This window comes from Sylvia atricapilla, chromosome 7 (assembly GCF_009819655.1).
Source record: "Sylvia atricapilla isolate bSylAtr1 chromosome 7, bSylAtr1.pri, whole genome shotgun sequence".
Lineage (NCBI taxonomy): Eukaryota > Metazoa > Chordata > Aves > Passeriformes > Sylviidae > Sylvia > Sylvia atricapilla.
Window position 1 is genome coordinate 21,549,404 of NC_089146.1, and position 27,265 is coordinate 21,576,668.

A 27,265-nucleotide genomic window follows, 5' to 3' on the forward strand; every position below is an offset into this window, starting at 1 on the left:
CTTTCTTGATTTTCAGGTAACACTCTCTTCACAATCCTCCCAAACAGAACCAGTGCAAAGATGTGTTACTGTCATGCCATTTCAACCTTAAATGCAAAGAAAAAAATGAAACTCCACTATTCAGTGGAGGCACTGAATCCATACAAAACTTTATCCAGCCCATATTTTGTCTCTCACGGCAACAAATTGAGAAATCTGGAATACATCATTGCACCTGTAAAGTAAACTGTACACATTTTAGTCACGATTTTTTTTTATTCTGCAGAAAGCTTAAGTTTTCCATTTTTGCAGTTTGACTCTTCCAAATATTTCTGGAGGAAAGGCTTAAATATATAAACAGATGTCTAAAAGGTCTTAAGTTTTACTGAGGCTAGAAGTCTCAGGAAGACATTGCATCTGGCAGGCCCACCAGCTGTTTGGGAAAGTCAATCTCAGGCTGAAAGCTGTGTTTCCATGCTTTTCTAGTAAGTAGCTCTTCGCAATCATGCAATTTCTTTATGAATACAACTGTGTTGAAGACACAAAATGAAGCTACAGCTTCTCAAATTCCACCCTGTAGTAGCATGAAAAGAAGAAGCACAACCATAACAATAATTCTTGGGATTGTGGGTGCTTTTATCAGTCAAGAGAAACTTGAGATTTATTTCAGGTTGTAGAGAATCACTGTTAGGAGCTATTACAACTAAATAAAAACATATTCTGCTTTACTGACTCCCACTGGACCACTCAGGTGGTTCTGCCTACAGATTTGGGTCCTGTGAGTCTCTCTGGCATGAGCAGAGTCAGAGGCACTGTAGGTTACTAAAAATTTGACCTGGACGTAGGAACCAAGATTTCCAAAGGTACTTCAAATTCCCACAGAAACCAGCAGTAGCCAGCCATATGTATTGACAGTACTGCTCCTTTTTTCTCCTTAGAATTCACCACTGAGAAACTTTAAAACATGGCAGATAATCTCTCAAAATATTACTAAACTGCAACTTTGCTATGAAAAGCTACAAATCACTCAGGCACATTTTTTCACAAGACTGACATAATTTGACTGCTGCATTTTGTGACATTGTGATGATCATTACTTAAATGTTTAGGGGGTCAAAAAAGCACAGATTGGCTGAATTATATCTGTATTGTGATTCCTACTCACTAGGAAAAGGAAAATTCAACCTAGGGTGAGGGGTGGTGGTGTTTTGTTTTCCATTTTGATTGTTGATTAAGACAAACAGATGCACAATATACCAGATTAATGTTTAAGTGGAGCTGTAAGACATTCTGAAACATTGGTCATGCATCTTACAGCATATAATGAGATGCTACTTTGAAAAGTAATGTAAAGCTGTTGTTTTACATGACTGAATGTCATTTCACTGTGATTTTACTTCATAGAAGTGGACTTATCTGTAATCAGAGATTACTGATTAGCAAACTGTGAAACTGCAGCAGGTGGGATGCTCCATGGTAAATGTACCCTGTGCTACCTGGAACCTCTGTCAGGGCACATTATTGACATTCCTGAGATGATCTGATACAGCCAGAACAGAGTAAGTTCATAACTAGTACCAACTGCTGCCTTCAAGGGAAATGGTATACAACGAGCAAGAACATGTTTGTATCTAGATGAAGTCTGTTATCTCCCATATAAACACATTTTTAATGTTTGCAAACACTTAGGTTATACTAAAGGAGACTTTTTTATCACAAAACGCTATTATCCCACTTCCAGACACAGTTTTCATAAGAAAAACCATAAAATATTAAATGCTGTGCTCCATCTGCATAAGTAGGATGAAGGAGCAAGCAGCATAACCTTTCTGAAAGCTTTGACAAGTACTTTGAAGGCAAGACTAAGAACATTTGCTATTTCCCAGGACCTGAAATCTTGCTTCAGCAGATCACATACTTTTTCTGTTACATTTCCCAACTTGTAAAATACCTGCATCTGTCTCTGGTAGCTACTAGTGTTCTGCAATTAGCGGGGAGGAAATCTAACCTGGATAAAACCAAAAGCACCACTTACAATTACTTTTTGGATGCTAGAGCTCTTAAAATAATTTAGAAACTCAGACAGTTTGTTTAATAATTGAAAACACTCAGCTTTGTAAACAATCAAAAACTTTACAGTTTTGATTTACAGGTTATTCTGTCTTTTCCAACAACTTGTCCTATTTTCTCAGCACACACTCTAAAACTCTCCTTGGAAAGGGAATTGTTTTGCGTAATAAACAAGGGTCATCTTCAGCACTACATTTTAAACTTTTGTCCTATACTTCCATTTTCTGGTCTTAATTCAAAAACCCACTCAGCAGACTTACACAACTACCTTCAGTGCCAAAAACCTATAAATATAAGCCCTTCCTGCAATTTTATCAGTTTTTTTTTTTTTTTTTTTTTTTTCATGTCTTGATTTTCAAGGAAAAAAAAAAAAAAGTTCAAAGAGCAGAAACTTTCCAAAAACGCTGGTGTTATCAAAACATTGGCAGCTTTTCCATCAGCGTCTGAAGGCGTTTCACTTCTGGGCCGCTATCTGATTTCCGACAGAAATCCCACCGGCGTCCCAATCCCTCCTCTGCCGCGCACAGCGCCGTCCCCGCGCTCCCGGGCAGCGAAGCGGCGGAGAAAGCGCCGCTCAAACCGCAAAGGCAGCAGAAAGCCGGCGTCTTGCACAACCCCCAGCGCCTGCCGCTCCCGAGGCAGCCGCCCCCAGCCCCCGCCCAGGCGCGGCTCCCGCGGCAGCAGAGCCCGGCGGAGGCACGGCGCGCTCGGCGGATCGCCGCGCTCCGCGATGTCGGTGGGTGCGGGCGGCAGCGCGGGCGCGGCCTGCGCCGCCCTTCGCTGACGGCAATTCTCTTGCAGACCTTCCTGAAGTGGCTGCTGGGGATCTTGGGGGTCGCCGTGGTGGTGGCGGTCATCACCGTGCCCCTGGTGCTGCTGACCCGCAGTAAGTGCGCGGCGCGGCCGCGGGGGGCGGGCGGCGGAGCGGGGAAAGTTCTGCCCGAAGTTTGTGCCCCAGGGAACGGGGTCCGCTGGGCTGGAAACGGGGAGGTGCGGCCGTCTCACCAGAGAGGGTGGGGGGCGCCAGGACAATTTAAAAGTCTCTTAATTTTCTTGTATGCGCCGGCAATAATTAGAATAATTGTCGTTTTCGCTCTTTCCTGTTCTTACTGTCGCCAAAGGCTCTCGAACCAGCAGTAAAATGCCAACTACTCATTTTTCTAGGGTGCATTGAAGAGAAGAAGTTCTATTCGCTCTCATTTGCTTTGTTTGCACGACTTTTGCTAACAGCGTTCAGTGAAATGATATAAACAGCACGGTTACAGAGGTCAGAAAAGTACAGAAAGAATCGGAATGTGGTTTTGGACTCTGACCAGTTAGCACTTTCCAGGTTGCCCTTGTAGCTCTGGGTGTTAATGTGAAACAGCATTCAAACCTGATCAAGCAATGCATTGCTTTCAGCTGGTAGGACAGAGCCGCTCTCATTTTGTGTTCCTGTGATTAACAACTGAGCGGTCAGTCGCGATATGCATGGTCAGCACGGCAAACTCCAAGGGACGGTTTTCTAGACTAGACCCAGGTCGGAGAAGTGCAGCCCAAAAAAAGTGAAATTGTGTAAGTGGATCTAGAGGATGTGCTCAGAAATGGCTCATGTGCACACAAAGTTCTGGGGGGGTTGTTGTGTTCGTTAAGGAGGCGGGGCGTGTGTCACTAGTGCTCATGTGGCAGAATTTACATTAAACTGTTTTGCAGTTCAGCTCTATTAATATCAGTATCACAGTCATTCAGAAGTGGATTTTCAAAGTCCAGATATCTGAGTTACATGCCTTCTAGGCTGAAACTTCCATCAGTGGATGCTGAGTCTATTTTCTCTTTTGGGGCAGCTTTTTGCCACTTATCTCAAAAAAGCAGATTTTTGAGGTGACAAAAAATACTCTGAATTTCACAAGTGGGGAAGAGCAAGAGAAAGGGTCTTGATAACTTATCAGATGGATGTGTGCAGGCATAACACCTAGTGAAAGAATTCAGTATGCAGGCCTGAACTCTGCTGAAGAGTTAGTACTTGTCTATCTTGATGCCAGTGCTATGTCTTACTGTAAATAAAGTGGGTTTTCTTCCTTCATGAATTGTAGCATAGGAGTTCTTTTGCTCTAGAAGTGGCTGCAATTCAAGATCAGTCATTCAGTTACATAGTAAATTCATTTTACTTCAAAGAGGCTTTCTGTTCTATGATACAGAATACCACCATGCTGTCAGCCTTGGCTTGTGTCCTTTGGTTGTAAAAGCATAGAGCAGTGTGTCAGACTTTTTACTGTTGGTTCGAGTCAAGGCATAGAGAACACACCCAGGTAGTTCAGTAAGTCTCTCTGGGTAAAATAAGGATTGAGATGGAGTGGTCCCAGTTAAAAAACTTGAATTCCTGTCTCTTCACGAATCAGGCCACCAGTAGCATCTGAACGATGTGACCATTGTAGTTTGAGAACTGCAGAGTTCTTTTGGATTTTTGACTAAAGGGTGCTAAACAGATGTTTTCTGGTAGCTGAGAGTGCACAGGTGGTGTGCTCATAAAGTAGTAATTTATAGGTTAGAGCAATTAATCACTAGTTTGATTACATGGCTTTTATGAACAAACAGAGGACATGAGAGTCAGCTGGGGGATGTCTCTTGGGCCATGCAGGTGACTGAGTACAAAATGCAAGTGGCAAAATTGCTTTGGGAAGGAGCAGCTCACATGGCTGTGACTATGTGAAATCAAAGTCTGCTCTGATAAAAATCCTCGTAATTGCAGTCAGATAGTTTTTATTTCATCCCAATTGTTCAAGCATTGTCCAGGGAGTGAATGTGACAGTTATTGATATCAACAGATAATTTTGAGTTTGAATTTCTTACCTTTGGTCTGCAGCTGTTTTCCCTGCCATGTTTCTCAGTGTATTTTTATTTCTTAAGCTTAGTATTCATGCAGCGCATAGTTAGTTTGATAAATAGTTTCCAGTGCAGGGAAGATTTTTGCCCCTCCAGCAGAGTTCTGTCTTGTTGGCTGGCCTGTAGGCCTTGCAAGGGGAACTTCTGCTTCTTTTCTTGCAGACACTTAGAGTGCATGGACAAATAGTGCAGACATAAATTTGCAGAGTGGTTCCCTAATCTGAGGTGCAGCAATTTACCTGGAGGGTCTGCTGCCAGAACTCTGTTCAAAATTGTATATTTTGTTTAGACCCACTGCCTATTTTGACACTTCATTTTTATATTTAATAACCACATGGGGCTACTTGCATCAAACAGTTTAATTTCAAAACAGCCTTGGGGCTTGTGTTTGAAGTCTGTTGATCAAAGCATTGTTGTGCTTTGAGGAGCTATCCAACAGGTGACTACAGTAACAAGTTGTTACTCTTGAAGCATGAGTATTTTATTTTAAAAAATGCTCTGTTTGTTCATGATTCACCAATTTTCTTACACTTCTCAGAGTTTTTTTTCTTCTATAACCTTCCATGCAAAAGGCAGATTGAAACATCCCATGTCTGTTTATACCTCTACCACTTCTCTTACTGCAGGTCTTGTTAGAGCTGGTCTGGAAGGCTGGGAGTGGGAGGATGAGCAGCCAATGCTGAAAGCAGGAAGGAGACAGTGCAGTATTTACTATTATTCTGCTGCCATGAGCAAGTCATAGATAGCCTTGGAGTGAGGGTCCCATACAGCTGTCTGTCCACAAACCAGAATTCTTCACCTACAGGTTTAATTCTCCAAGAGTGAGATACTCACTGAATGAGAAAGATCATCACCATCAGGATTAGATGTTATTACATGTTGCTTTTGTGGTATTTTGATAGAAAAGTGCCTAGGAGAAGTTGGAAGAGCACAGCAGGTCCTGGGGAAGTTAGTGACATTAAGGTGCCCGAGAGCTCTTGAGTCTGAAAAGATAGGGAATGGACATGTTTTCCTGCTACATGTCCTTGACTTCTGTAACTGTCATTTAACTCAGTTATCTACCCTAATTCAAATGCTGAGTAATATAATAAAAAAACCCATTATCAACAGTAGGTTGCTATCTGAAGAACATTTCTGCTATTCTTATTTCCTTGCTTTGCATGAGATGGGGTGAATTTGAGAGGGATTCCAGAGCTATTGATTACCAAGTTAATGATTAAATCCCTCCAGGGATGTCTCTGCAGCCCCATGGAGTAGCTCTTGGATGAACTGCTCCAGGAGATGTGACAGCAGTCGCTCATTGGTTGTGGTCTCTCCGGAATGTCCTGGGTATTGGATAGAATTCTGGATGAAGTGAGCCTTTGGCCTGAACCAGCAAAGTAGTTTTTACCTACTTTTTTGATGGAAATGCTTCAGTGCTCTGTCACATACTAACTGAGAGCTGGAGTATGCAGGAGGGGGAAAGAGTTCTCTTTTACACATGTTGGAAGAGAAATGGGGAAACAGCAGGTTTGGAAAAGCTAGCCTGAAACGTCTCTTACTTTCCTGACCACTGAATCTGCCAGGATTCCCTTGCATCTCTCCTGCTGCTCCTAAATTATGTCCTTTGATTGCAGATTGCTCTTCTGCTGTCCCTTTAAAATGGAAATAACCATTCACCTTTTCTGATTTTTATAACTTCTCTATCACTTTCTCATTATTACTGAACATCATGCTTGCACTTGTCTTTCCCTTTTCGTGGTTTTTCCAGTCTCACTTGGTAGTGGTGAACATGCAGTAAAGCTTCCAGTATTACTGCTTTTATAGTTTTCCATGGTTAAAAGTCAGTTAATTTCTTCTCCCCCCCCCCCTTTTTTTTTAATTACACACGGAAATTAGGGAAATGTGTCTTGAAACTGGGTAAAAACCAATACATACACCAAAAGTAATTTCTCAACATGGTTCCATTTTGGTACCGTGACATGTCATACCATAAAAACTTATTTAGTTGTTAACTTCTTGTTTTCTTTACACCTGTCCTGGTTTTGGCTGGTAATCAGGTAATTTTCTCCTCATAGCTAGTCCAGTGCTCTGTTTTGGATTCAATATGAGACTAATGTGGTAGCACATTGATGTTTTGGTTGTTGCTAAGTAGTGCTTACTCTTAAGTCATGGACACCAGTTTCCCAGGCTCTGCCAGAACAGAGGTGTACAAGGACCTGGGAGGGCGCATGGCCAGCACAGCTGACCAGATCTGGCAAGGGAGAATTTCATAACAAATAATGTCATGCTGATAAGAAACTGGGGGGTTGGCTGTGAGGTGCTGATTGCTGTCAGGACAGGCTGAACCTTGGTCAGGGGGTGGTGAGAAAATGAATTTTGCATCAGTTGTCCATCTTGGGTTTTATTCCTCTTGCTGTACTTCTCATTACAAATATTCTTAGGAGTATGATATTTAGTTTTATTTCAATCACTGACTGTTTCTATTTCAACCTATGGGTTTATCTATTTCTGATTCTCCTCCCCATGGCCACAGAGGGTGAGGGAGGAAGGAAGGGAGTGGTACTTAGTTGCCAGCTGGGGTTAAACAATGTCAGCAGCTCCCACCTACAGAAACCAATTCAATTTTTCTCTTTAAGAAAGGGTAGCATATTAATAGGAAATGCCAAAATTCCAACAGAATTGTTTATCAACTTTGTATGAGTACTACTTACATAAAAGTTTAAGAGCCTTCTTTGCAGAAGGACTGACTTACAGTTTTATTATTGGAACAGAGGTATTATGATGTAACTATTTCTAGTGTATCATTATGACAGTGGAAATAAATATGTACTGCCAGGGGTCAGACCAGGGTAGAGATGAATCATGGAATCATTAAGATTAGGAAAAGCCTCCAAGCTCATCAAGTCAAACCTTTAATTAGACACCATTTTATCAGCTAAACCATAGCAGTCCTGTCATCTCTTTAAGTATTTGCAGGCATGTGACTCCACCACTCTCCTGGGCACTCCTTTCCAATGCTTAACCACCCTTTCAGTGAAAAAATTCTTCCTGATGTCCAACCTGAACCTTCTCTGGCACAGCTTGAGGCTATTTCCTCATGTGCAGTCACTATCTGCCTGGGTGAAAAGCCTGTCCCCCACCTGGCTACAGCCTCCCCTCAGGTAGTTGTAGAAAGCAATACTGTTCCCCCTGAGCCTCCTCTTCTCCAGGCTGAACACTCCCAGCTCCCTCACAGGACTTGTGCTCCAGAGCCATCACCAGCTCCATTGCCTTTCTCTGGACTCATTCCAGTGCCTCCATGTCTGTCTTGAACTGAGGGGCCCAGAACTGGACACAGCACTTGAGGTGTGGCCTCACTGTGCCAAGCAAAAGGGGACAATCACAGCCCTGCTCCTGCTGGCCACGTTATTCCAGATACAGGCCAGGATGCCATTGGCCTTCTTGGCCACCTGGGCACACACTGGCTCACGTTCAGCTTGGTGTTGACCAGCAGCGCCCCTAGATCCTTTTCTCCTGGGCAGGTCTTTCCCCAGCCACTCTGCCCCAGCCTGTGGCACTTCCTGGGGTTGTTGTAAGCCAAGTGTTGGATGTGGCACTTCCTGAACCTCAGGCAGTTGGCCTTGGCCCATCAATCCAGCCTGTGCAGAGCCCTCCTGCCCTCCAGCAGAGCAAACTCCTGCCCAGCTTGGTGTCGTCTGTAAACTTAATGAGGGTGAACTCAATCCCCTCATCCAAAGCATTGATAAAGACTATTAAACACAACTGGCCCCAGTACTGAGCATTGGAAGCTAGTCATTTGAAGTTTTGAAAAATAAGTCTGTATGTGGAATTGTTGAAAAAGAAAAATAGCAAGAAAATACAGCCTCTCTGAGGAACCCAATAGTGAAAGAAGCAGTTTTGCTAAAACATAAACACCTGTATACAATCTTCAAAGCCTATAAAATGCTCTTGAATGTCAGCAATTACTTTATTCTGTCCAAATAAACCTGTTTGACCTTTCTTTTCAAGTGTAATCTGAAAAATAAGAACCAAAATTTGGAATTCAATGTACACTGAGTATCTTTAGTCAGTGGCAAAAGTGAATAAGTAAGAGTATACTGGTAATGGCCCACCTTGTAGATTAAGAAAATGCTTCAACTAGAACTTCTGTGACTGTACCCTTGCAGCTTGGCGTGTGTTTTCATATTCAGATACTATGTGGAAGGTGTTGACAGAAAATGAAATTTTAATTTTATACATAGCCAACAAATCTTAATAGTGGCCTGATTTTTAGTAATGAGACCTTAGCAAAATATGTATGTCACCAGGGAGAAAAACATTCATCAGTTTGGAAAAATCCCTAAACCTGTTCATCAGCCACCTGTCTTAAATTGCTTCTCCTTTTCCAAGAGAGGGTTTTGTTGCTTTCCGAAGCCCCTCTGATTGAAAATGACACTTTCTCGATTAGGAAGAAGTCATATTCCCAACTAGACAACTGTGTATGAATATTAAATACCCACTTGTTCATAATCCATCAAATTAAATATTCAGTTAAATAAATAACCTGAGAAATTATTATTTTCACAGAAACTTCAAGAGCAAAAAAGCCAGCCTAGTAATTTTTTTAGTCTCTTTTCAGATGGAATTGAGCAAGCAGTTTTTAACCTTTTTTGAGCATTTTAGAGTAAAATCATTGTTTTTTATGTCTCTTGCAGCGGTTTTTGTACAGTCTATTCTGTATATATACAGTTTTCTTATTGTTTGGGATTAAGAGTAAAGCTATAATAGCCTGTATGAATGTCATCTTGTGATGTTCCAGATGTCACAGTTATCCAACCTGCAGAAAGAGGACCTGCAAAAACTGTTGTGAGGTGTTTTTCTGTCTCCAAGGACTTTGCTGTCTTTTTCTTCTTCAGCATAAGGAAAGAGAAGGCAGAGAATACTCTGTTTAAAAGTATCCAAAAGCCTGGTGGCTTAGAATTGATAGGGGCAGGTTAACATCTTGGTTGATCAGTCACCATATCTGTACTTGAGCGGTTTTATCGGTTGCTTTTATTCTAGTCTTTTGATTCAGCCAGCTGAAACCAAAATTCCTTCCCTTCTGGACCCTGTAGGTAAAAGGGTAGATTTAGGTAGATGAAGGTAGATTCTAGGTTTCCGGTAAAAAAAAAAAAAAAAAAAAAAAAAAAAAAAAAAACCAACCAAAAAACAAAAAAAACCAGCAGGGAGGATGCTGAACCTGAATTTAAAATCTGTAGTCTTTGTTTTCAGAGGAAAAAGATCACAAAGACTCACAGACTGAGTTGTTGTTGTTGTTATTACTTGTCATACTTTGGAAAAAGTAACTTGTGCACTGCAGGCAGTAGGAAATAAATTCTTCACCTAGAAACTGACTGCAGTGTGCTGAAGCTGATGACCAAACTCATTAGCTTAACTAGATTCAAAGTTTCACTTGGTCTTTTCAGACTAACCCAGTTACTTGGCTTTAATTTTTCAGTCAAAATTGTAATGCTGAAATAAATTTTAAGATACCTTGGTGAAAATCACATCAAAAGAGGGATAAATATTTAATCAATTATTTAATCATAATCTTACGAGGAAGTGTTTGTTATTTAATTAGGGCTTTTTTAGTTAGACCTTCCCTGAATATTTTACCGCTTCTCAGATTTTTAGGGTTTTTTATTTGAGGCATTTCTGAAATTTGAGTTTAAGGATAAGCAGGTGATTCACAATTGCAGCTATTAGCAACTGGGGCTCTGCAGTGAACTTCCCAGAGTGAGCATGGGGAGAAAGGCACAAAGATCACTTCTTTGCAGCTTTTGAGGAGTACATGTTTGCTGAGGTAAGCAAGTCAGAGGTCTTTATTCATTTTTGTCACTGTCAGAAAGGCATTTTTATTTCCATGACTTTGTTGAATGACCTTGATGACACTCCTTTGTTTTATGCTTGCTGAATTTACCCTGCAATAAAGTTTTATTGCCTTCCCACTGCTACTACTTTAGAGACGGTTAGCTAAACCACTTTAATAACCAGCAACAAAAATCCACGTAGTAGCCAGGTTAAGAAGCTGGGGTGAAACAATTTGCAGCGAGATCAAAATCTCTCTTCTGTCTGTTTCTTTCAGAAGAGACCTCTCCTTCAGGAAAAACGTACACTCTACAGAATTACTTGAACAATGACTATACCTACAAAACACATAATTTGGAGTGGATTTCAGGTAATTCCTTTATACATGCAACTTGAATGTCAGGAAAATGTACTCCCTTCAGAAATGTACTGCCTTCAGTCACTTCATGCTGAGGTGACTACTGTAGTCTGAAAAGAAGTCAAATTATTTAACAGTACCATTATAGAATGTATAGAATGTGCATAGCTCAAAGGGTTGATTCTTTTTTTCCCTTAGAAACATGCTCATGTTCATGGCAGGTTATATTCTCCGACTGCTAAAAGGGCATACTTACTTCTGTGCTTAAGGGTAGAAGCATGTTACCCTCTGAGGTGTGTCAGCGTCCTGTGCATGGGACTGCCAGGGAACAGGGAGATGCAGGCTCCTTTTCCTTTTCAGTATTCCTAGTGCCCCAACGGAAGGAGATGCTAGAAGGTGGATGCTGTGAGCTCCACAACTACCTTTTGTGAACATTCTTGTGCTATAAGCTATGTATTAAAAGTTAGGGGAAACAGCATTGTCCAGATTTTTGGATTTTATTTCCTGATTAAAAACGTAGAGGGAAAACAGAAGTAACTGATGAGCATTTAACTTAGTTTTTTTGTCATCTCTCTTGTGCTTTTAGGGAATCAGTATCTTCACAAAACAGATAATGGGGACATCCTGTGTATCAGTGCTGACAACGGAACATCCTCAGTAATCCTGGCAAATACAACATTAGTATGTTGACTTAAATGTAATATATGCAGACAGACATTGGGAAAGGTATTGGATTTCATAATTTGTTCTGTGTCAGTCTTTGGAATCAGCGCTTAATGTGTTTCTTTTGCCCTTCCTTTGTTGACAGGATGAGTGCCAGGCAAGGACAGTTGCATTGTCTCCTGACCAGAAGTTTGCTCTTTTGCAATACAGCTATACAAAGGTACACGTGCACTTTACACCTGAGGATCAAACTGGAAAATAAGGGTTTGGGAGCAACTGAGAGGCTGAGAGAACATGAGGGGAATTCAGAAGGATGGGTGAATGTGATGAACGTCTGTAAGGGAACAGTCGAGTTGTGCAGGCAGGAGAAGAGAGTGGTATTATCTGTGAGCTTGGCAGGAGAGAGTTGACTGCCCAAGGAATAAAGGCATCTGGATAAAAAGATGCTTTTAACTCTCCATGCCATCTGGATGAAGAGTTATTACGAGGAGAACAAGGCTGGACGGTTTATTTGGGAAGACAATCTAGGAGAGTAGATAGGCATGGCTGTCCCAGGAGTTGTGTGGGTTAGGAGAAGTGATGAGTAGATATGCTGGTATACATCTGCTTGTATATGAGTACTATATATATATATGTGGTTGTTACATTGTGGTGGTAGGAGGTAAGAGTTTAAAACTGAGGTGAATGAAAATCTGCATGTGCTTCAAAGAAGGCTTGTGCTTGGAGTGGGCTTGTGTGTCTCTGTTGCCTCCTGTCAGCGAGCACATGAAGAGCCTGCAGCAGAATGCCTCATCCTGGCATGGTGCTGAACTGTGCAACAAAGGGCAACCCACATTTATGCCAGGTGGCATGAAAACTTGTCTCTGTGTGCCAGCTGAGAAGCCTCATGGAGGTGATCATTTGCTGTGCAGTTTGTGCACTGAGAAACCACTCAGTCGTTTTTTCCTTTTTGTTCTAGAGAGGTGCCTGTTCTGTCTGTAAAAGGTTCAGTGCTAACTTGTCCAGCGTACAAATACTTGAGCACTGTGTCACTGAGCACATATCCTGGCCTTGCAGTCCTAGAGTGGTTCTTGCACTGTGCCAAACGAAGTCCATGCACTCAGTCATCAGGTTTTTTCAGTTTTAGCTTCTGTGCTGGGTCCTCCTAAGCCAGTTACCTTTTTTGACTTTCTGAATTGTTCAGAGTTATTTGACTCTTCTCCACATCATTAGAGGCCACAAGATGCCTAATATTTTACCAGCCACCATGCACATCCCCTCTACTTGTAATTTATTGCTCTGTAGTATTTTATTTGTTGCATTCATAAGAGTTAATTTTGTTTCAATGCTGAAGCAAGGAATTTTAACATTTATATAACAGTGTGATTGAAAGTTCTGTTATTATTAATTTTTATTGCAAAGAAAGAGAGTAACAAAATGAATCATGAGGATGTAGACACATGTTATGTAATAGCCATCTGGCTGTGTAGTACTTACTTGTTGGTTTATATCTTCATACAAATATCCAAGAACCCTCTCAGAAGGGAGCATTATTGCAACGTATCAATGCTGTGGGCTAAATCAAACCTCTCCAGCCCCACATAGTGAACATGTTTAAATGTGTCTGCATTATCATCATCATCTTTCTCTCTATTAAGTGCCTACAGAGTTATACAGATCTCAAGAGGCAGATTTCTCAGAGAAGGGTTTTATTTCTTTGAAAATATGAATGGGAATAGGTCACCCTGGTACCAGAGGAACAGCTACAGACATACTGCTGGGACTTGTGAGAACTACTATAAAATAAGATGCCAAGTTAAATAATACAACATAAAAAATGAGACAGAAGACAGCAAATGAGCCGGTAAAACACAAGGAGGAGGATGAACTGCACACTGATGATAGTCTGCCATGTAGCCGCAAGGATTTTTGAAATCTGCAGCATCTCTGGCATCTGTCCTTAATCAGTCAGTGGCCTCTAGATGACCCTAGAAAGGTGGAAATTCTTTAGTCTTTCCTTAAACCTGGTAGAGATCTGTTACCCTTGGATGGTCATTGTGTTCTCGCTATCTTAATAAAAATCACAAGCAAGGCTTAGGGGTATTTCAAACTGCAAGAGATATGAAACCTTGTGAAATCCATTTTCTTAATATTAAAATAATTCTTTTGCAGTTGTGGAGGCATTCCTTTACAGCTTCATATCACATCTATGATTTCAATAGCAGGTCAGTAATTTTTGCACATAAGATGTTGTTTTAACATTCATTGTGCACTGAAATGTCATTTCACTGATTTCTCTTGGCTGCACTTCGATTTTGTCTTTCCAGTTCTATCTTAGATGACGGACTACTACCTAATGATACACAGTATATATCCTGGTCACCTGTTGGTCATAAACTGGTTAGTAAAGAAAAGTGAAACTTACATAAGCAGTCATTTTCATACATGTGACATGGAGACTCATGATGTCTGTACCCTTGAGGTTTTGGGACTTTCCTACTGCTAGGTAAAGTAGCTGAACTAGTTTCAAAATTGACTACTGTTGCTGGAAAGACTCCAGAGTCTCTCTGTGTGTTTTGTTTTTTCTTTAATGAAAATGCATTCCTGAACATTACTAGTGGCCTCAGTTGTCATGAAATGCACAAATGCACAGGAACTTTGTGTTTTTACAGTTGCAGACAGTAGCTCATCCCGTTCAAAGACAGCAGCATTACAACTGTCTATTTAATCATCACTGTGACTTTTATCTCCTAATTACACAATGATCAATGAAGTTTTACTTGATAGATGCATCTAGTGGGATTAGAGAACTAAAATCTGTCTTGTACTCCTTCCCACAGCTGTTTTCTTCCTCCCCTCCCGTCCATGTCAATGGTGACAACCACCACATTTGCAGGGCTTGTGCCCTCCCTAGGTTGAGCATTGGACGAGAGAATGTGGTCTTTATTTATTCTTATTGCTTAGTGAATTAGTATGTGAATTAAAAAGACGAACAACAGAAGCCAGGGAAGTTGAAAAGAGTTTCTGCATCTTGAAGCAAAGCTCTGGATTAAAATTGTTGTTCAGTTACTGGAGATGAAAATCAGGGGTTTAGAGAGGCAGGCAGGTGCCAACAAATAGAATTCTGAGTGCTACTGAAGAAATGTACAATCTTTGCAGATCTATTGGCAGCACTGAGACCCGTGAATGTTTTACCAAAGCCCTGATAGTTTTCTTTGAAAGACAAATTAGTGGAAAAAAACTCCTGATGACAGAAAATAAACTTGTACTTAAGAGAAAATTAATTGAAAGATTTTTCAGAACTTGATACAGTAGTCATGTTACTTTATTTTTTAGCATCTAGATCTGAACTTGTGTTGTTAACCCTGATCTGTATTAGTATTTGTATTGGTGAATCCAAGTTTGTTAAGTATCAATGCTGTTCGGTGAAATGCAGGTTTTAAAGATGGTTTTCTGTCATCTTGTGCAAATTACCCAGTAGATGAAATAAAGAAAGGAAGTAGGATTTACTGTAATAGTAATTTTTATCACTATGATGTTTTACAGGCATATGTTTGGAATAATAATGTTTATGTAAAAACCTCACCAACAGCAGAAGCTGTGCAAATCACTCAAAATGGAGAAGAAAATAAAATCTTCAATGGAATACCAGACTGGGTTTATGAAGGTAACTACATTAAGCAAGGCTTACTTTCCATTATTATGTGAAAACTTCGGTTTATTGTAATTATTATTTCATTCCTTACCACTGAAAAACTCAAATTAAATAAAGTCTGTATTTTAAAAGAAACATGCATCTTTATCTGGGCTTAATACCTGGCTCATGTGAGGATCTAAGAATGTATATGAGTTTGTGTAGTTTGCATTGTGTCACTGGGAATCTTAGTGTGAATTACCTTCACATGCTGGATTATAAATATTGATCTAATATCTCATTTCAAAACCCCAACAAACAGTCTGAATTTTAGTATCTGAACTTCAGTGTTTAAAAATATCCTATTAAAAACTAATGAGAACAGCACCTGGGATAGAAGAGTCAACTTATCAATTATAACTTAAATACATTTGCTTCTCTTCCAGAGGAAATGTTTGGCACGCATTCTGCTGTGTGGTGGTCTCCAAATGGCAAGTTTTTGGCTTATGCATCCTTTAATGATACAGAAGTTCCTGTTATAGAGTATTCCTTTTATTCTGAGGACACCTTGCAGTATCCGAAGACCATTAAAATCCCATATCCCAAGGTCTGTGTTATTTATTAAACATGTTTGTTCTGTAATTTCATTAAGAGAGTAGTCTCATTTAATCAGTTCCCGCTAATGAAAATATTGTCTGTCTCTCCTCAACAGCTTGCTGTGATTACTCTTTCTGAAGTCAACAGCATCTGGCAATGTTAAAGTATTTTATTATCTCCAGGGGAAAGAAAAAAGAGGAAAAAAGTGTGATTTAAGGTTTTGTTGTTTTGCCATAAAATTTGGAGGTAGTGAGTAGATATTGAGATAAAAAAACTCTCAAGGAGTCGAGTTGGTACAAAGCATTAGGCAGATGTACATTAGGTTAGGGTTGTGGATGCTATTGATAATGGAATCTTCTTCAGCTAATCATTTTCAATTTCCTGAACTGAGAGGAAGAGGAGGAATCTGCTAAAGGAGTTTCTCTGCCCACACCTTAAGCTCTTCCAGTTTTAGCTGTGAGAGTGAAACCTTTAGTGCAAGGAGCTCCTCCTCCTTGCCCCTACCCTCCCCGTGACTTTATGTCCACTGCTCATGGCACAGTTGGCAGTGGGCTGCCTGGGGTGAGATTCAGAGTGCTCTAGCAGATTCCTTCACGTGCTCCATGTGGGGAGGGTTCCATATTTAATACAAGACTTACCTGTTATTTGTTATGTTATACAGGACTTCAATTTATCTGAGCAATGCACTTAAGACATAAAGCAAGTACAAATTACACGTAGAGCACAACAATTGCACTACCCTGCTGAGTATAAATACAAACATGTTCTCATTGTTGGCCTCCACAATACCTTCACCATCATAGTGCTGGGCATGTCCATTGCTGGGAAGGAATAGATGGGTTGAAATCATCATAATTTTCTGTTCACCCCTGGGTTTTTGTGCTCCGTGTTGGCTTAAGGCATCAATGTGCCCTGCCCTGATCCGTGAAGGTCTGGCTATCCCAGGAAGTTATTTTTCACTCTTGATTAATGGGCAGGACAGATGATACAGCAAACTTACTGCTCATCTGGTACAGCTGCCTGGTGGGAAAACTGCCCTCTTTGTGCCAAGCTCGACTTTCTCTGCTGCAGCCATGATCACTCCCTAGCCTTCCCAAAGGTCGTGGAGCACATGGCCTTTGCCTGTGTCCATGGACCCTCCCCCAAAGGGGTCACTGACAGCTGCAGATGTCCTGGGCACGGCCCCTGAGAAGAGACATAGGTGTCCAATGAATTACCAGTCTAAATTATAGATGTTATTACAAACCCCTTTTGTTTGGAATATTGCTGACTTCTGGAGGTGGTTCAAGTATAGCTACCTAACTGCTCCCATGAGGACTTGGCTGGTTGACTACCAGAGAAACAGCCCTTACTGACACAGCTCTTTCGCTGTCAGCAACATTACATTAGAGATAGTGGAGTACATGCTGCAGTCACAGCTTGGATTGTGATATAGGCAGCTGTGATATGATTAGTTAGTGTAAGGTGCTGCTTCCATGGAGAAGAACTTTCCTGTGTGTAAGCAATGGATTTGATTCTTTGCTAGGTACCATGTGTGGCATGTAGGATGAGATCTGGTCAAATACAGCAAGCCCTGTGATTGTTTCTAAATGTAGTAGTCTTGCTTATCTAGAAATGCATGACTAACGCTTGTGTGTGAAAAATACAAAGGATAATTTAAGTATCAATCATAAAACTGCATTTAGGAATTTATCTTTTCACATGTTTGCAGTTAGCTGGTTTTACCTTTCTGTCTGTAGTAACTTAATCATCTATAATTTCAAACACTTTCTTCACCAAGAATATTCTTTCTTCAAAAGTACAATGAAAATCTTTATTTTTAGGCAGGAGCTACAAATCCAACAGTACAATTCTTTATTGTGGATACCACATCACTTCCAGATTCCAAACCTCTCAAAATTTCTCCACCTCCAGAAATAGAATCAAGGTGAGAAATTTTAGTTAAATATTTGATATTTGATTGTTTCTTTTGGTGGGAGAGGAGGAGCTCCTCCTCCTCTATGTGACCTCCCTGTATTCAGTGTATATGGCTGTTTTTCCCTGTAATGTGGCTCTGGTAGCAACAAGATTTACCAGAGAAAATCTGCACAGAGATTATCCTCCCAGTGATTATATATAGATGGCATATTCCATGTATGTTATATTCAGAATGTGACAAGTTCTTGGCTCATCACATTCAGTGGAGTCTAACTATGGTGAAGTCATTTCACAGTACAACTTTAATATGAGCAAGTTTTCGTATAATCAAATTATAATATATGTATTTCAATTCACTGGGGGGAAAAACCCAACAAAACAAAACCTTAATGGTAAGTGAAGATTTGATTTCATTGGAAGCAGACTCCTTGCTAAGGCAAGGTATCATGGTTGTCTTCAGATTTATACTTAAAATGTTTGTTTTCTTTGGGAAGATGGTGAAAATCAGCACCTCTCAAAGTAAATGGAAAATTGTATTCCTCAAAATGCCACTGGAAATGCACAACATGATATAAATGTATTTTGTAAAGAGCAGCTACATCAATTTAAAGTGCATGCACACAATTTGGTATCCCAGATCTTGGGTTTTGTTTTTTTCTTTTTAACAGTATTGTGGAAATGCTTTAGAGGTTTGCACTTGCAAACATGATGGGTATGAAAGCAAAGGTTATATTGATAAACCAGAAAAAAACAAAGGTCTGTTGTCTTATGCATAAAACCAGCATTTTACACATGGAGGCCAAAAAGCTCTAACTGGAAAATCAGTACTCTTCAGTCCTCACCACAGTGAAACATCCATGTGTTAACAGAGATGCAATTTCTTATGAATATGTTGTTCTTTATCCTTCCGTTACAGTCACACTGCAATAGCTACATGTTAGATAGCTGTCGTGCCTTGTTTTCCTCCAGAATTCCAGTGCCTCAAAATTAAAAGCCCTTTTCATTTTGCTCTGTACTGATTAAGGTCTTTGCTGTCTTAGAGGGTTTTTTTTTACCTTTTGTTAATACCTTATGGAAGTTGATGTGAGGAGAGTAACCATCAGCTGCCTTCCAGCCTCGCACCCATCTGGCTAACAGAGGTGTGAGTTACATGGAGTTCATCCATTTTTAAATTAATTTGCCACTCTGTTAGTCAGGATTAATACAAATACAGACCTTGAACGATGAGTTCAAGGGTCAAAATTCACTCCTTTTCCCAGTGGCTGACCCAAATAAGGGTCAAGTCTCACCATATGTGTCCTGCAAAAGTTGAGGTGGCCAGACCTAGTCGTGGGGAACTTTGGAAGAGCAAAGGTATGTGCGGAGGAAAAGGTGAGCAATGTGCTCTGTTGCTGCTGGGTAGGGGTTTTTTCTGGAAGCTCAAAGTATTGAATATTTATATTGTATTTATATATATACCACTGCATGACAGGAAAGTTAGTTTTTGTGATGGAAAATTCTATTTTTACTTCCATGGAGCTAAATTTTGAGCAAAACTAAGTTTGAGTTGGTGGCATACCTCACTCCACCTGCCTGGTTGAAGATGTTGAGGGGCAGTGCCTGAGCAAATGGTTGCCTGTTACAGCATTCTCCAGAGCTTGGATGAGCACCAGTTTTACCCCCACATATGAAGGGGGTACAGTGCACTTATGTTGCAGAGCAAGAGTTTTATTTGTCAAAAAAACCCGCCAGAATCTGGAATGGCAGCGCTTTGCTATATGATGGTACTTGAAACATGGCACTCTGCATGAATGACCAGCATGAAATCATCCAGCATTCAAACACTGGGTTTGGCACCATGGTTGCAGGGGGCTCCTCTTAGCCAACAGGAGGATTGAAGGCAATGGATCCTTCTTGTCTGAAATGATCTGTCCTGAAATAAGCTGAATAGAGTAACTTCTGAATAGATTAGTTGCAGAGTATCCCTTTTCAGCAACAAACAAGGAAGGGCAGTGCAGAACTACTGTACTTTATTCTTGAGTTAGTTGCAGCTTAGTGTGCTGTTGAATATTGAAGGTGCATTCCTGCTCTCATGGGGGAGAGATATGTATTGTAATAGCTCAATAAATAATATTTTTGTTTGTCTGTTTTCCTTGTAATGTCCATCTTGTCTGATTAGTGATTTATAGTCACCAGAATTGTTAACGTCCTTCACTTTGTAAGAATGAAAAGTGTGGGACTAATTCCCCTTATTCAAAACAGGGGAAACCAGTATTGTGGGTACAGGAAGAATGACTTTTTCCTTTTCTGTTTTTTTTTTACAAACAAGCTCCTGCAGACTCAACGGCAGTAGCAATTAAATGACCTGCTGACTTCCCAGTCAAATATAAATGCAGAAATAGACCTTTTCCAAACATGATTTTGAAACTAATCTGGAGATAAATCTGAAGGTTTTTGATAACCAGCTGACATATTTTTAATCCATCCACACTAATTGTAGTGTTTCCCTCCCGAAAACGCAGTGATCAGTAAGATACTCTTACCACAAAACTTCCCACACATTTTTGTTAACTAACTTTGGGGGAAAAGGGAACATGAACTTGGAACTAAGTCAAATGTGCAAATTACGGTTAAAAATGTATACTTGCTTTGGAGGGGAAGTTTGTTTTATTTTAGTTCATAAGGCTTCAAGGAGATAGAAGAGATCTAAAATAAGAAAAGACAGTACATCTAACAGATCGTTATGGTAAACAAAGCCACTAAATTTTATGTCGTGCATTTTTAAAGTTAATATACAGGAATAGTCATGGCATTTTTTTTTCTCATACTTCATTCTTTGTGTCAGCTGGGTGGTATTCTGAAGATGAAAGTAAAATATTCAAATAGTAATATCTGGTTTTTCAATGATCTCTCTCTTCATTGTAACTAATGGAAATAACTACTAAATTGAACAAAAGTGTGTATCACTCAGAAAATAATTACAAGCAGCGAACTTCAGGCAGCTAAGGATAAAATTCCTTAATCTAAGGCATACACGACTTAATATTCAGAAGAATTTCCTCTACTCTAGATGCACACAGTACAAAATTTATGAACAGCCTGGAGTAGCTATTATTTTATGCATTAGAGAATAGCTGCTAAAATTTAATTGCAGTGTTTCTGGAAGTGGGTTTGTACAAGCTATCTAATTCTTTATTGTATCTCTGAAAATAACCAAGGCATCTACTAGCAGCAAAAACAATTGATGAAAAAACAGCTCAATTACATTTGCATCAGTGTTTATTGTTGAAGAGTAGATTGAAATGAAAATAGCCAGATGAGTCTCATTCAGTGAATTGCTGAATGCAATTGTATGGTATGCTATTATAGAGAGGATTTTAAATGTCTTATGTTGTTGCTGTTTTCAGGGATCATTATTTGAGTGTTGTAACATGGGTGACAGATGAAAGGATTTGTCTGCAGTGGCTCAGAAGAATTCAGAATTTTTCAGTCCTCACAGTCTGTGACTTTGAAAATGCTACTTGGTCATGTCCAGAGGTAAGAAAAATTAGGTAGGAGAGTTGCAATGGTAAATTAAGCTACAAAGGAGTAGAGTAGATCCGTATGTGTATCTTTGTAGAAATAAAGCCTGATGCAAAATAAACATAATTGTTGTGGGATTGTTTGTTTTTCTCGTTCTTAGGAAAAACAACTTACGGAAGAAAGTAAAACTGGCTGGATTGGCAGAGTGAGTGTTCAATTTCTAAAACTACTACATTCTAAATTCTGAGAATTGTGAAAATTTTATATGAGCTTGTTGGATTTTGCACTGCCCCTTCTGAGTAGGTCCAGTCTTCTCACTTGCTGTGTTTTACATGTACAAGAAACAATTATCTCAAATGTCAGCCCATACCTGGGGTTAAGCTTTATTTTTTTGTGGGTAATGGGTTCTGAACTCCTAGGCTGGGCTGACAGTGCAGTATGGCAGGAGCTCTAATCATGCCCTCTGTGACCTGTGCATCTTGTTGACAGGACAAGAGATAATGGCTTTAAATTGAGAGACTAGGTTCAGATTAGGTGTTAGAAAGAAATTCTTCCCTGTGAGGGTGGTGAGGCACTGGAAGAGATTGCCCATAGAAGCTGTGGTTACCCCATCCCTGTGAGTGTTCTAGACCAAGTTGGAAGGGGCTTTGAGCACCCTGGTCTAGTAGAAGGTGTTTCTGCCCATGGCAGGGGCATTGGAACAAGATGAACTTCAAGGGCACTTCCAACCCACACCATTCTACAATTCTGTGATGTTCCACTTACCAAAAGCATAGCGCCCTTTCCAGACTCCTTTCTACTTCTGGCCTGCTGCTTCTGTAGCAGTAGGTAGGGGGGAAATGTAGGAGCCCAGATTCAGAATTCCCTTTGCTCTGGGATGTTGCCAGCTCTGCTGGCTTACCTGCTTTCTAGTCTTTCTGCTACCTCTAGAAAGATCTAGGGAATAAAATGTATTAAGAAGTGTATTCTGTGACTCTTGAATCACATTGGAATACAGGCGTAGAGGACAAAAGCAATTTTTAGTGTATCAGGTCACAGCAAACAATTCCAGGTTTTAATTGGGGCTAATTACGTTTGCCTCACATGAAATATCCACTGAAGAGAAGTGGGGACGGGATACATGCACCTGGCCAGATTAAAATTTTCATTCTCTTCTGCCAAACCAGCTACTGTCTGGATGATGATTTCCAAGCTGCCTCTCAGTCCTTTTGTACATGGTATAGAGTAGGCACCTAATGAACTACACAGAAGATCTGGGGGAAGTGAAGCAGAGATGCAAAAGTTCAGATTTGGAGGGAGAAATGAGTTTCAGAGCTTTTGATGAGAACACAGAGTACACTTTCCACTCCCGCATTTTCCACACACTGATTATGCTTTAGTCACTAATTCACTTTTGAAGTCAAAAATGAAAGTTTAAAGAAATGCAAAGAGGGAGGCAACAGCAGGGATGAAATCATCCGCAGTATGAAGATGAGAGATCAACCCACCTGCTGTCAAATTTGATATGGAAAGGAAGGCCTTAACGCTGACACATTTTGCTTCTCTGCAGCAAAGGCTTCACAATTAGACAATGTGATGATCAAGCTGCAGACTTTGTAAACAGTTGTGCAAAATGAGAGGGCAAAATGCAAGTCTGTGCCACTAAACTAGGTTGTTGGTTTTTTGTTTCTTTTAAAGAGACAACCCACTTCTTAGGAGCTGTTGGAAGAAATGATGATAATCTCACTGTACGATTCTTGGATTTGAGAAAGAAATAGAGAGAAGGGAGGATTAAAGAGGGGATAGCATAGATATATTTATTCTTTTTTATTTTTCACCTTCTTAGGGATGGTAAAGTGATATTTGATTAATAAGGAATATTTTTATACATTTGCAAGATGTATATCTGTACATACATATGTATAGACAAATTTAAGTAAATTATTTATGTGTGTAAAATACAGGCATGTAGTCCTCTCTTTGTATCTATAATGTTTTCTATGGTTTTTGGAGGGGAGGGCTTTTTAGGTTTTTGTTGATGGTTTTGGTTTGGTTTTGGGTTTGTTTTTTTTTTTTTTTTTAATAGAGATGAAATTAGGTTTAAACTAAGAATGCTCAGAAAAGCCTGCATTGCTGTATAAGGCTTCCAGGTCATCAGCTGTTAGAGCTTGCCAGTTGAGTTAAAGGAAAGTCACACTTCGAAAGGGAAAAGGGAAAAGCTAGCAAAATATTTGCCAGATTACCTTTTGCAAAAATACTGCTTGGTAACAAGGAGAGGTTATTTGGAGCACATGGTAAGAAAGACTTAATTTCTGTCATTGCTTTCTGAATGACCGGAGGCAAATCACTTCAGCTTTGTTTCACCATTTCAAGATGGGTGTAGCATCTCCGAGGCAGTTACATTGTGCCGCTTGCCTAATTAGCATTTAGATCCTTTGGGCATTTATAGCAGAAATAAGTTTTATTTCATTCAGCTCAATTTCATTCCTCGCTTTATTTCTACCATATGTAGCACATTCAAATGGCAGTCAAAGAAATTGATTCATTTCTGTCACTCTCAATTGATAAATGGATAATTCCTTCACGACAATATTATTCCAGTTTGAGTTCTCTGTCATTCTGTAATCACCTACTTACTAGCAAAATTTCCTCTTGGAAAGCAGCTTGTGTTTTTCTGAATAGAACAGGACATTTTTCACTGTTAAGCTAAAAAAGAAATTGAGTTCAAAGAATTTGTTCACAAATATGTGTTTTGAAATGGGAAATTCAAGAAAATCATGAAATTGCAATGTTTAAATTTTTTTTAGGTTATAGCTGCATTGGACGGAATAAAACAAGTAGATGCACAAATTGTTTCCTAAAATTGTAGAAAACTAAGACCACCGAAAGTACTTCACATTTGTGGGGGGGATGGGGGGTGGTGTGGATGGATCACTTCCAGCACTAATACTCAGGAAGTTCTGCTGCTGAAGGAGCAAGAAAATATTTCAAGTGTGTTTATTTTAAGAGCGATGGCTACAGGTTCTACCTACTAAGTCAGACAGCAAAGATGTTTGCAGTACATTCATTGATGCCTTGTTGCAAGCATTGAGACTCCTTGGAGATATTAAAACCTAAATTTATCGCTTTGGATCTGGAGTTTTGTTTTTTGCTTTAATAGACATCTCTCTTATGTTCAAGTTTCAGCCATCTGTCCCTCACTTTGCACCCGACAATGCTTCCTACTACAAAGTCTTCAGCGACGCAGCAGGTTACAAGCACATCCATTACATAAATGGCTCACAGGTGAGGAATATTGTCTAGGACAGTCACTGCTGGCTTTTGTTTCTCCTGGTGATCAAGGATTTAATGTTCTACTTTTTGCCTTGCCTTTTCCCCTGCTCCAGGCTCCCATAGCTATTACTTCAGGAAAATGGGAAGTAATCAGCATAGAAGCTGTAACTGATAAATTTTTGTAAGTATCTGTAAATACGGGCCCTCTTCCTGTCATAAGGGCTGGTAACAAGGGCCTAAGCAAGCACAGAGAGACAACAGGGAGAAGGTGTCATTTAACCTATTAAAAGTCTGATTTAAATCTGTCAGATAATTTTTTAAAATATTATACTGTAAATATTTTACTAAAACCAGTATCTTTTGCTTTTATAGATACTACATCAGTAATGAAAATGATGACATGCCAGGAGGAAGAAATCTTTATAAGTAAGAAATTCTTTTTTTCTGCAGTATGAGTAAAATTGGTTTTAATGGAAAAGAGAAACTTTAAGAAAAAGCATTGAAAACTTAAAGATTTGGATGTTCAGCCTAATGTGGGATCTTTAGGATATTTATTGAAAATCAGTGTAAGAGTATAAACTGCAAAATAATAAATGAAATATTTTTCTATAAATTCAGTTAATAAAGGGAAATTGTGGGGAGAATCAACCAATCCTCAAGCAAAAAACCCTAAAAATAACCCTTATGCTTTTTTTCCTATTACTATAATTTCAGTATTAATTTAACTCAAAAGTTGAAAGTCTGTTTTCTCTAGTTTTTGAATCAGTTCCTATCACTTCCAAATTTTAACCTTTTTCATTTGGCCATCTTTTTTAAAAAGCATATACTGGTTTAGCATAGCTTAAAAAAATTATCTCTGAGATGAAGCTCATTTACTTTGCAGAGTGCTCTTGGAAAGCAGTCCAAAATTTACTAAATGTGTTAGCTGTAATCTGGATCAAGAAAGATGCCAGTATTATTCTGTGTCCTTCAGCAAAGACACACAGTATTATCAGCTAAATTGTCTCGGTGAGTATATCCCGAATTAACTGACATAAACGTGACTCACTGATTAGTTGGGTGGTGAAGTTCACTTCGTCAGGATCTTGATATGTACTGTGTAACAATGATATGTGTTGATAACATTGGATAAATGTATTGGCAGTGGAAAAACATACTGCCTCCTAGGCTCGAAAGTACCTTGACAAAAATTACTGGGATAAAACTTGTTAGTTCTATCTGTCAGTGGACCTGAAAGAGCTGCAAAACACTCCTGTCCACTGTGCATCTCCTCAAGAGATGCATGGGAAGCTCTGCCTGCAGAAGGAATTTGGAGGCTCTGAAAGTGTGACAAGCAACAGACTGGGTAAAGAGCAGTGCTTTATATATGAGAATAAAATTAAGATAGTGCTGGTCAAGAAGAAAATCCAAGTAACATAACCATAAGGTAAGTAGTGGGACTGCAGTCTGTCTCTGACCAGTAAGTGCTCCTGCTAGATAGTACAAGGGTTAAATTAATCAAAGGGTGGGAAAAATAAAATCATCTCAAAAATTACTTTAGATATAAATGTATGTTGTTTTTAGTATGCCAAAATCTTCCTTAATCCATGGGACAAAAGGACAGATAGCAGACAGGGAATTTTCTGTAAGACTGTAAAAATGGTTGAAGACAACTGCTGTGGTCCTTGTGACAAGGCTTCCTGATGGCCAAACCATTGTCCACAGCCAAGGCATGGACGTCGCTAAAGAGTGGAAATTCCATTCTTCAGTACCTCACAGTCATGTGGTTCATCTCTGAGACAGTCTGAGCATTTTGTGGGATCCTGTGGCTTGAATTTAGGCCCTGCTATCCTAAAATCTAGCTTGAGCAGACTGCACGGGAATAAGTTCTCAGCTTTTATGATTCACCAGTTTCCAATTACTTTATAAGGGTTGTGTTTTAAGCAAGCCTGCAAACATCAAGGTTTTGTGCCCTGTTAACAGGTCCTGGCCTGCCCAGATCTACTCTGCACAGAAGCACTGATGATGAAGGTATGGGATTGTCCTTAATTTATGTTGAGCCAGAAATCTTGCACTGTAAATTTATTCTAATTTTGTTCTCATTGCATAGTGCAATAATAAAAATGTCAGTTATAAAGGGTAAAATTATTTTCAAATAATTACCAGAAGAATAAGTTTTATAGCTTGACATATGTTTATTCAGAGTTTATTCAACATTATCTTACACCGGGCTAGAAAACAGTACGTAGTGTATGATTTATTTACTGAATAATTGCTCAGTTTTTCTGAAATAGTATTTAGATGAAAAACAGGGGAAAAAGAACCGAGGGAAAACTATATTGTAAACATTGACTCTGAGAGGAAAAACAAAAACTGCAGTAAACTAAAACTGCAATGTAAGTTGCCATCATCTCAGGTTGAATATTTAAAGTGGCTCATAATTAAAGAGCACTGTGTTTCAAATAAAAAGTGTTTAGTCTTTGAATCTTACTTGCTCTGTTATTTAGTCCTCAGATATCTGGAAAATAACAATGAACTGGAAAATTCATTGAAAGATATTCAGATGCCTTCGAAGAAATTTGGTGTCCTTGATATAGGTGGATACAGTAAGTTCAAAAACGTCTTTTACCTTTCCCCTCCCATCCTCTCCTTTTCACCAAGTGATT

At 39.6% G+C, this 27,265-nt stretch overlaps 1 protein-coding gene across 1 annotated transcript in view; it reads left to right on the forward strand.

Annotated features, from left to right (window-relative positions):
* Window positions 1–2,698: 2,698 nt before the first annotated feature.
* The window catches only part of DPP4 (dipeptidyl peptidase 4), a 40,227-nt gene continuing 15,660 nt past the window's right edge, over window positions 2,699–27,265 (forward strand). The window contains exons 1-18 of the mRNA XM_066322884.1: window positions 2,699–2,785; window positions 2,851–2,935; window positions 10,997–11,089; window positions 11,664–11,758; window positions 11,886–11,960; window positions 13,892–13,944; window positions 14,047–14,119; window positions 15,266–15,386; window positions 15,800–15,960; window positions 17,774–17,877; window positions 21,254–21,383; window positions 21,529–21,573; window positions 24,528–24,632; window positions 24,734–24,801; window positions 24,993–25,046; window positions 25,504–25,628; window positions 26,583–26,630; window positions 27,107–27,205. Coding sequence (XP_066178981.1) covers window positions 2,780–2,785; window positions 2,851–2,935; window positions 10,997–11,089; window positions 11,664–11,758; window positions 11,886–11,960; window positions 13,892–13,944; window positions 14,047–14,119; window positions 15,266–15,386; window positions 15,800–15,960; window positions 17,774–17,877; window positions 21,254–21,383; window positions 21,529–21,573; window positions 24,528–24,632; window positions 24,734–24,801; window positions 24,993–25,046; window positions 25,504–25,628; window positions 26,583–26,630; window positions 27,107–27,205 — 1,540 coding nt within the window. The 5' untranslated portion in view covers window positions 2,699–2,779. The remainder of the gene's footprint in view (window positions 2,786–2,850; window positions 2,936–10,996; window positions 11,090–11,663; window positions 11,759–11,885; window positions 11,961–13,891; window positions 13,945–14,046; window positions 14,120–15,265; window positions 15,387–15,799; window positions 15,961–17,773; window positions 17,878–21,253; window positions 21,384–21,528; window positions 21,574–24,527; window positions 24,633–24,733; window positions 24,802–24,992; window positions 25,047–25,503; window positions 25,629–26,582; window positions 26,631–27,106; window positions 27,206–27,265) is intronic.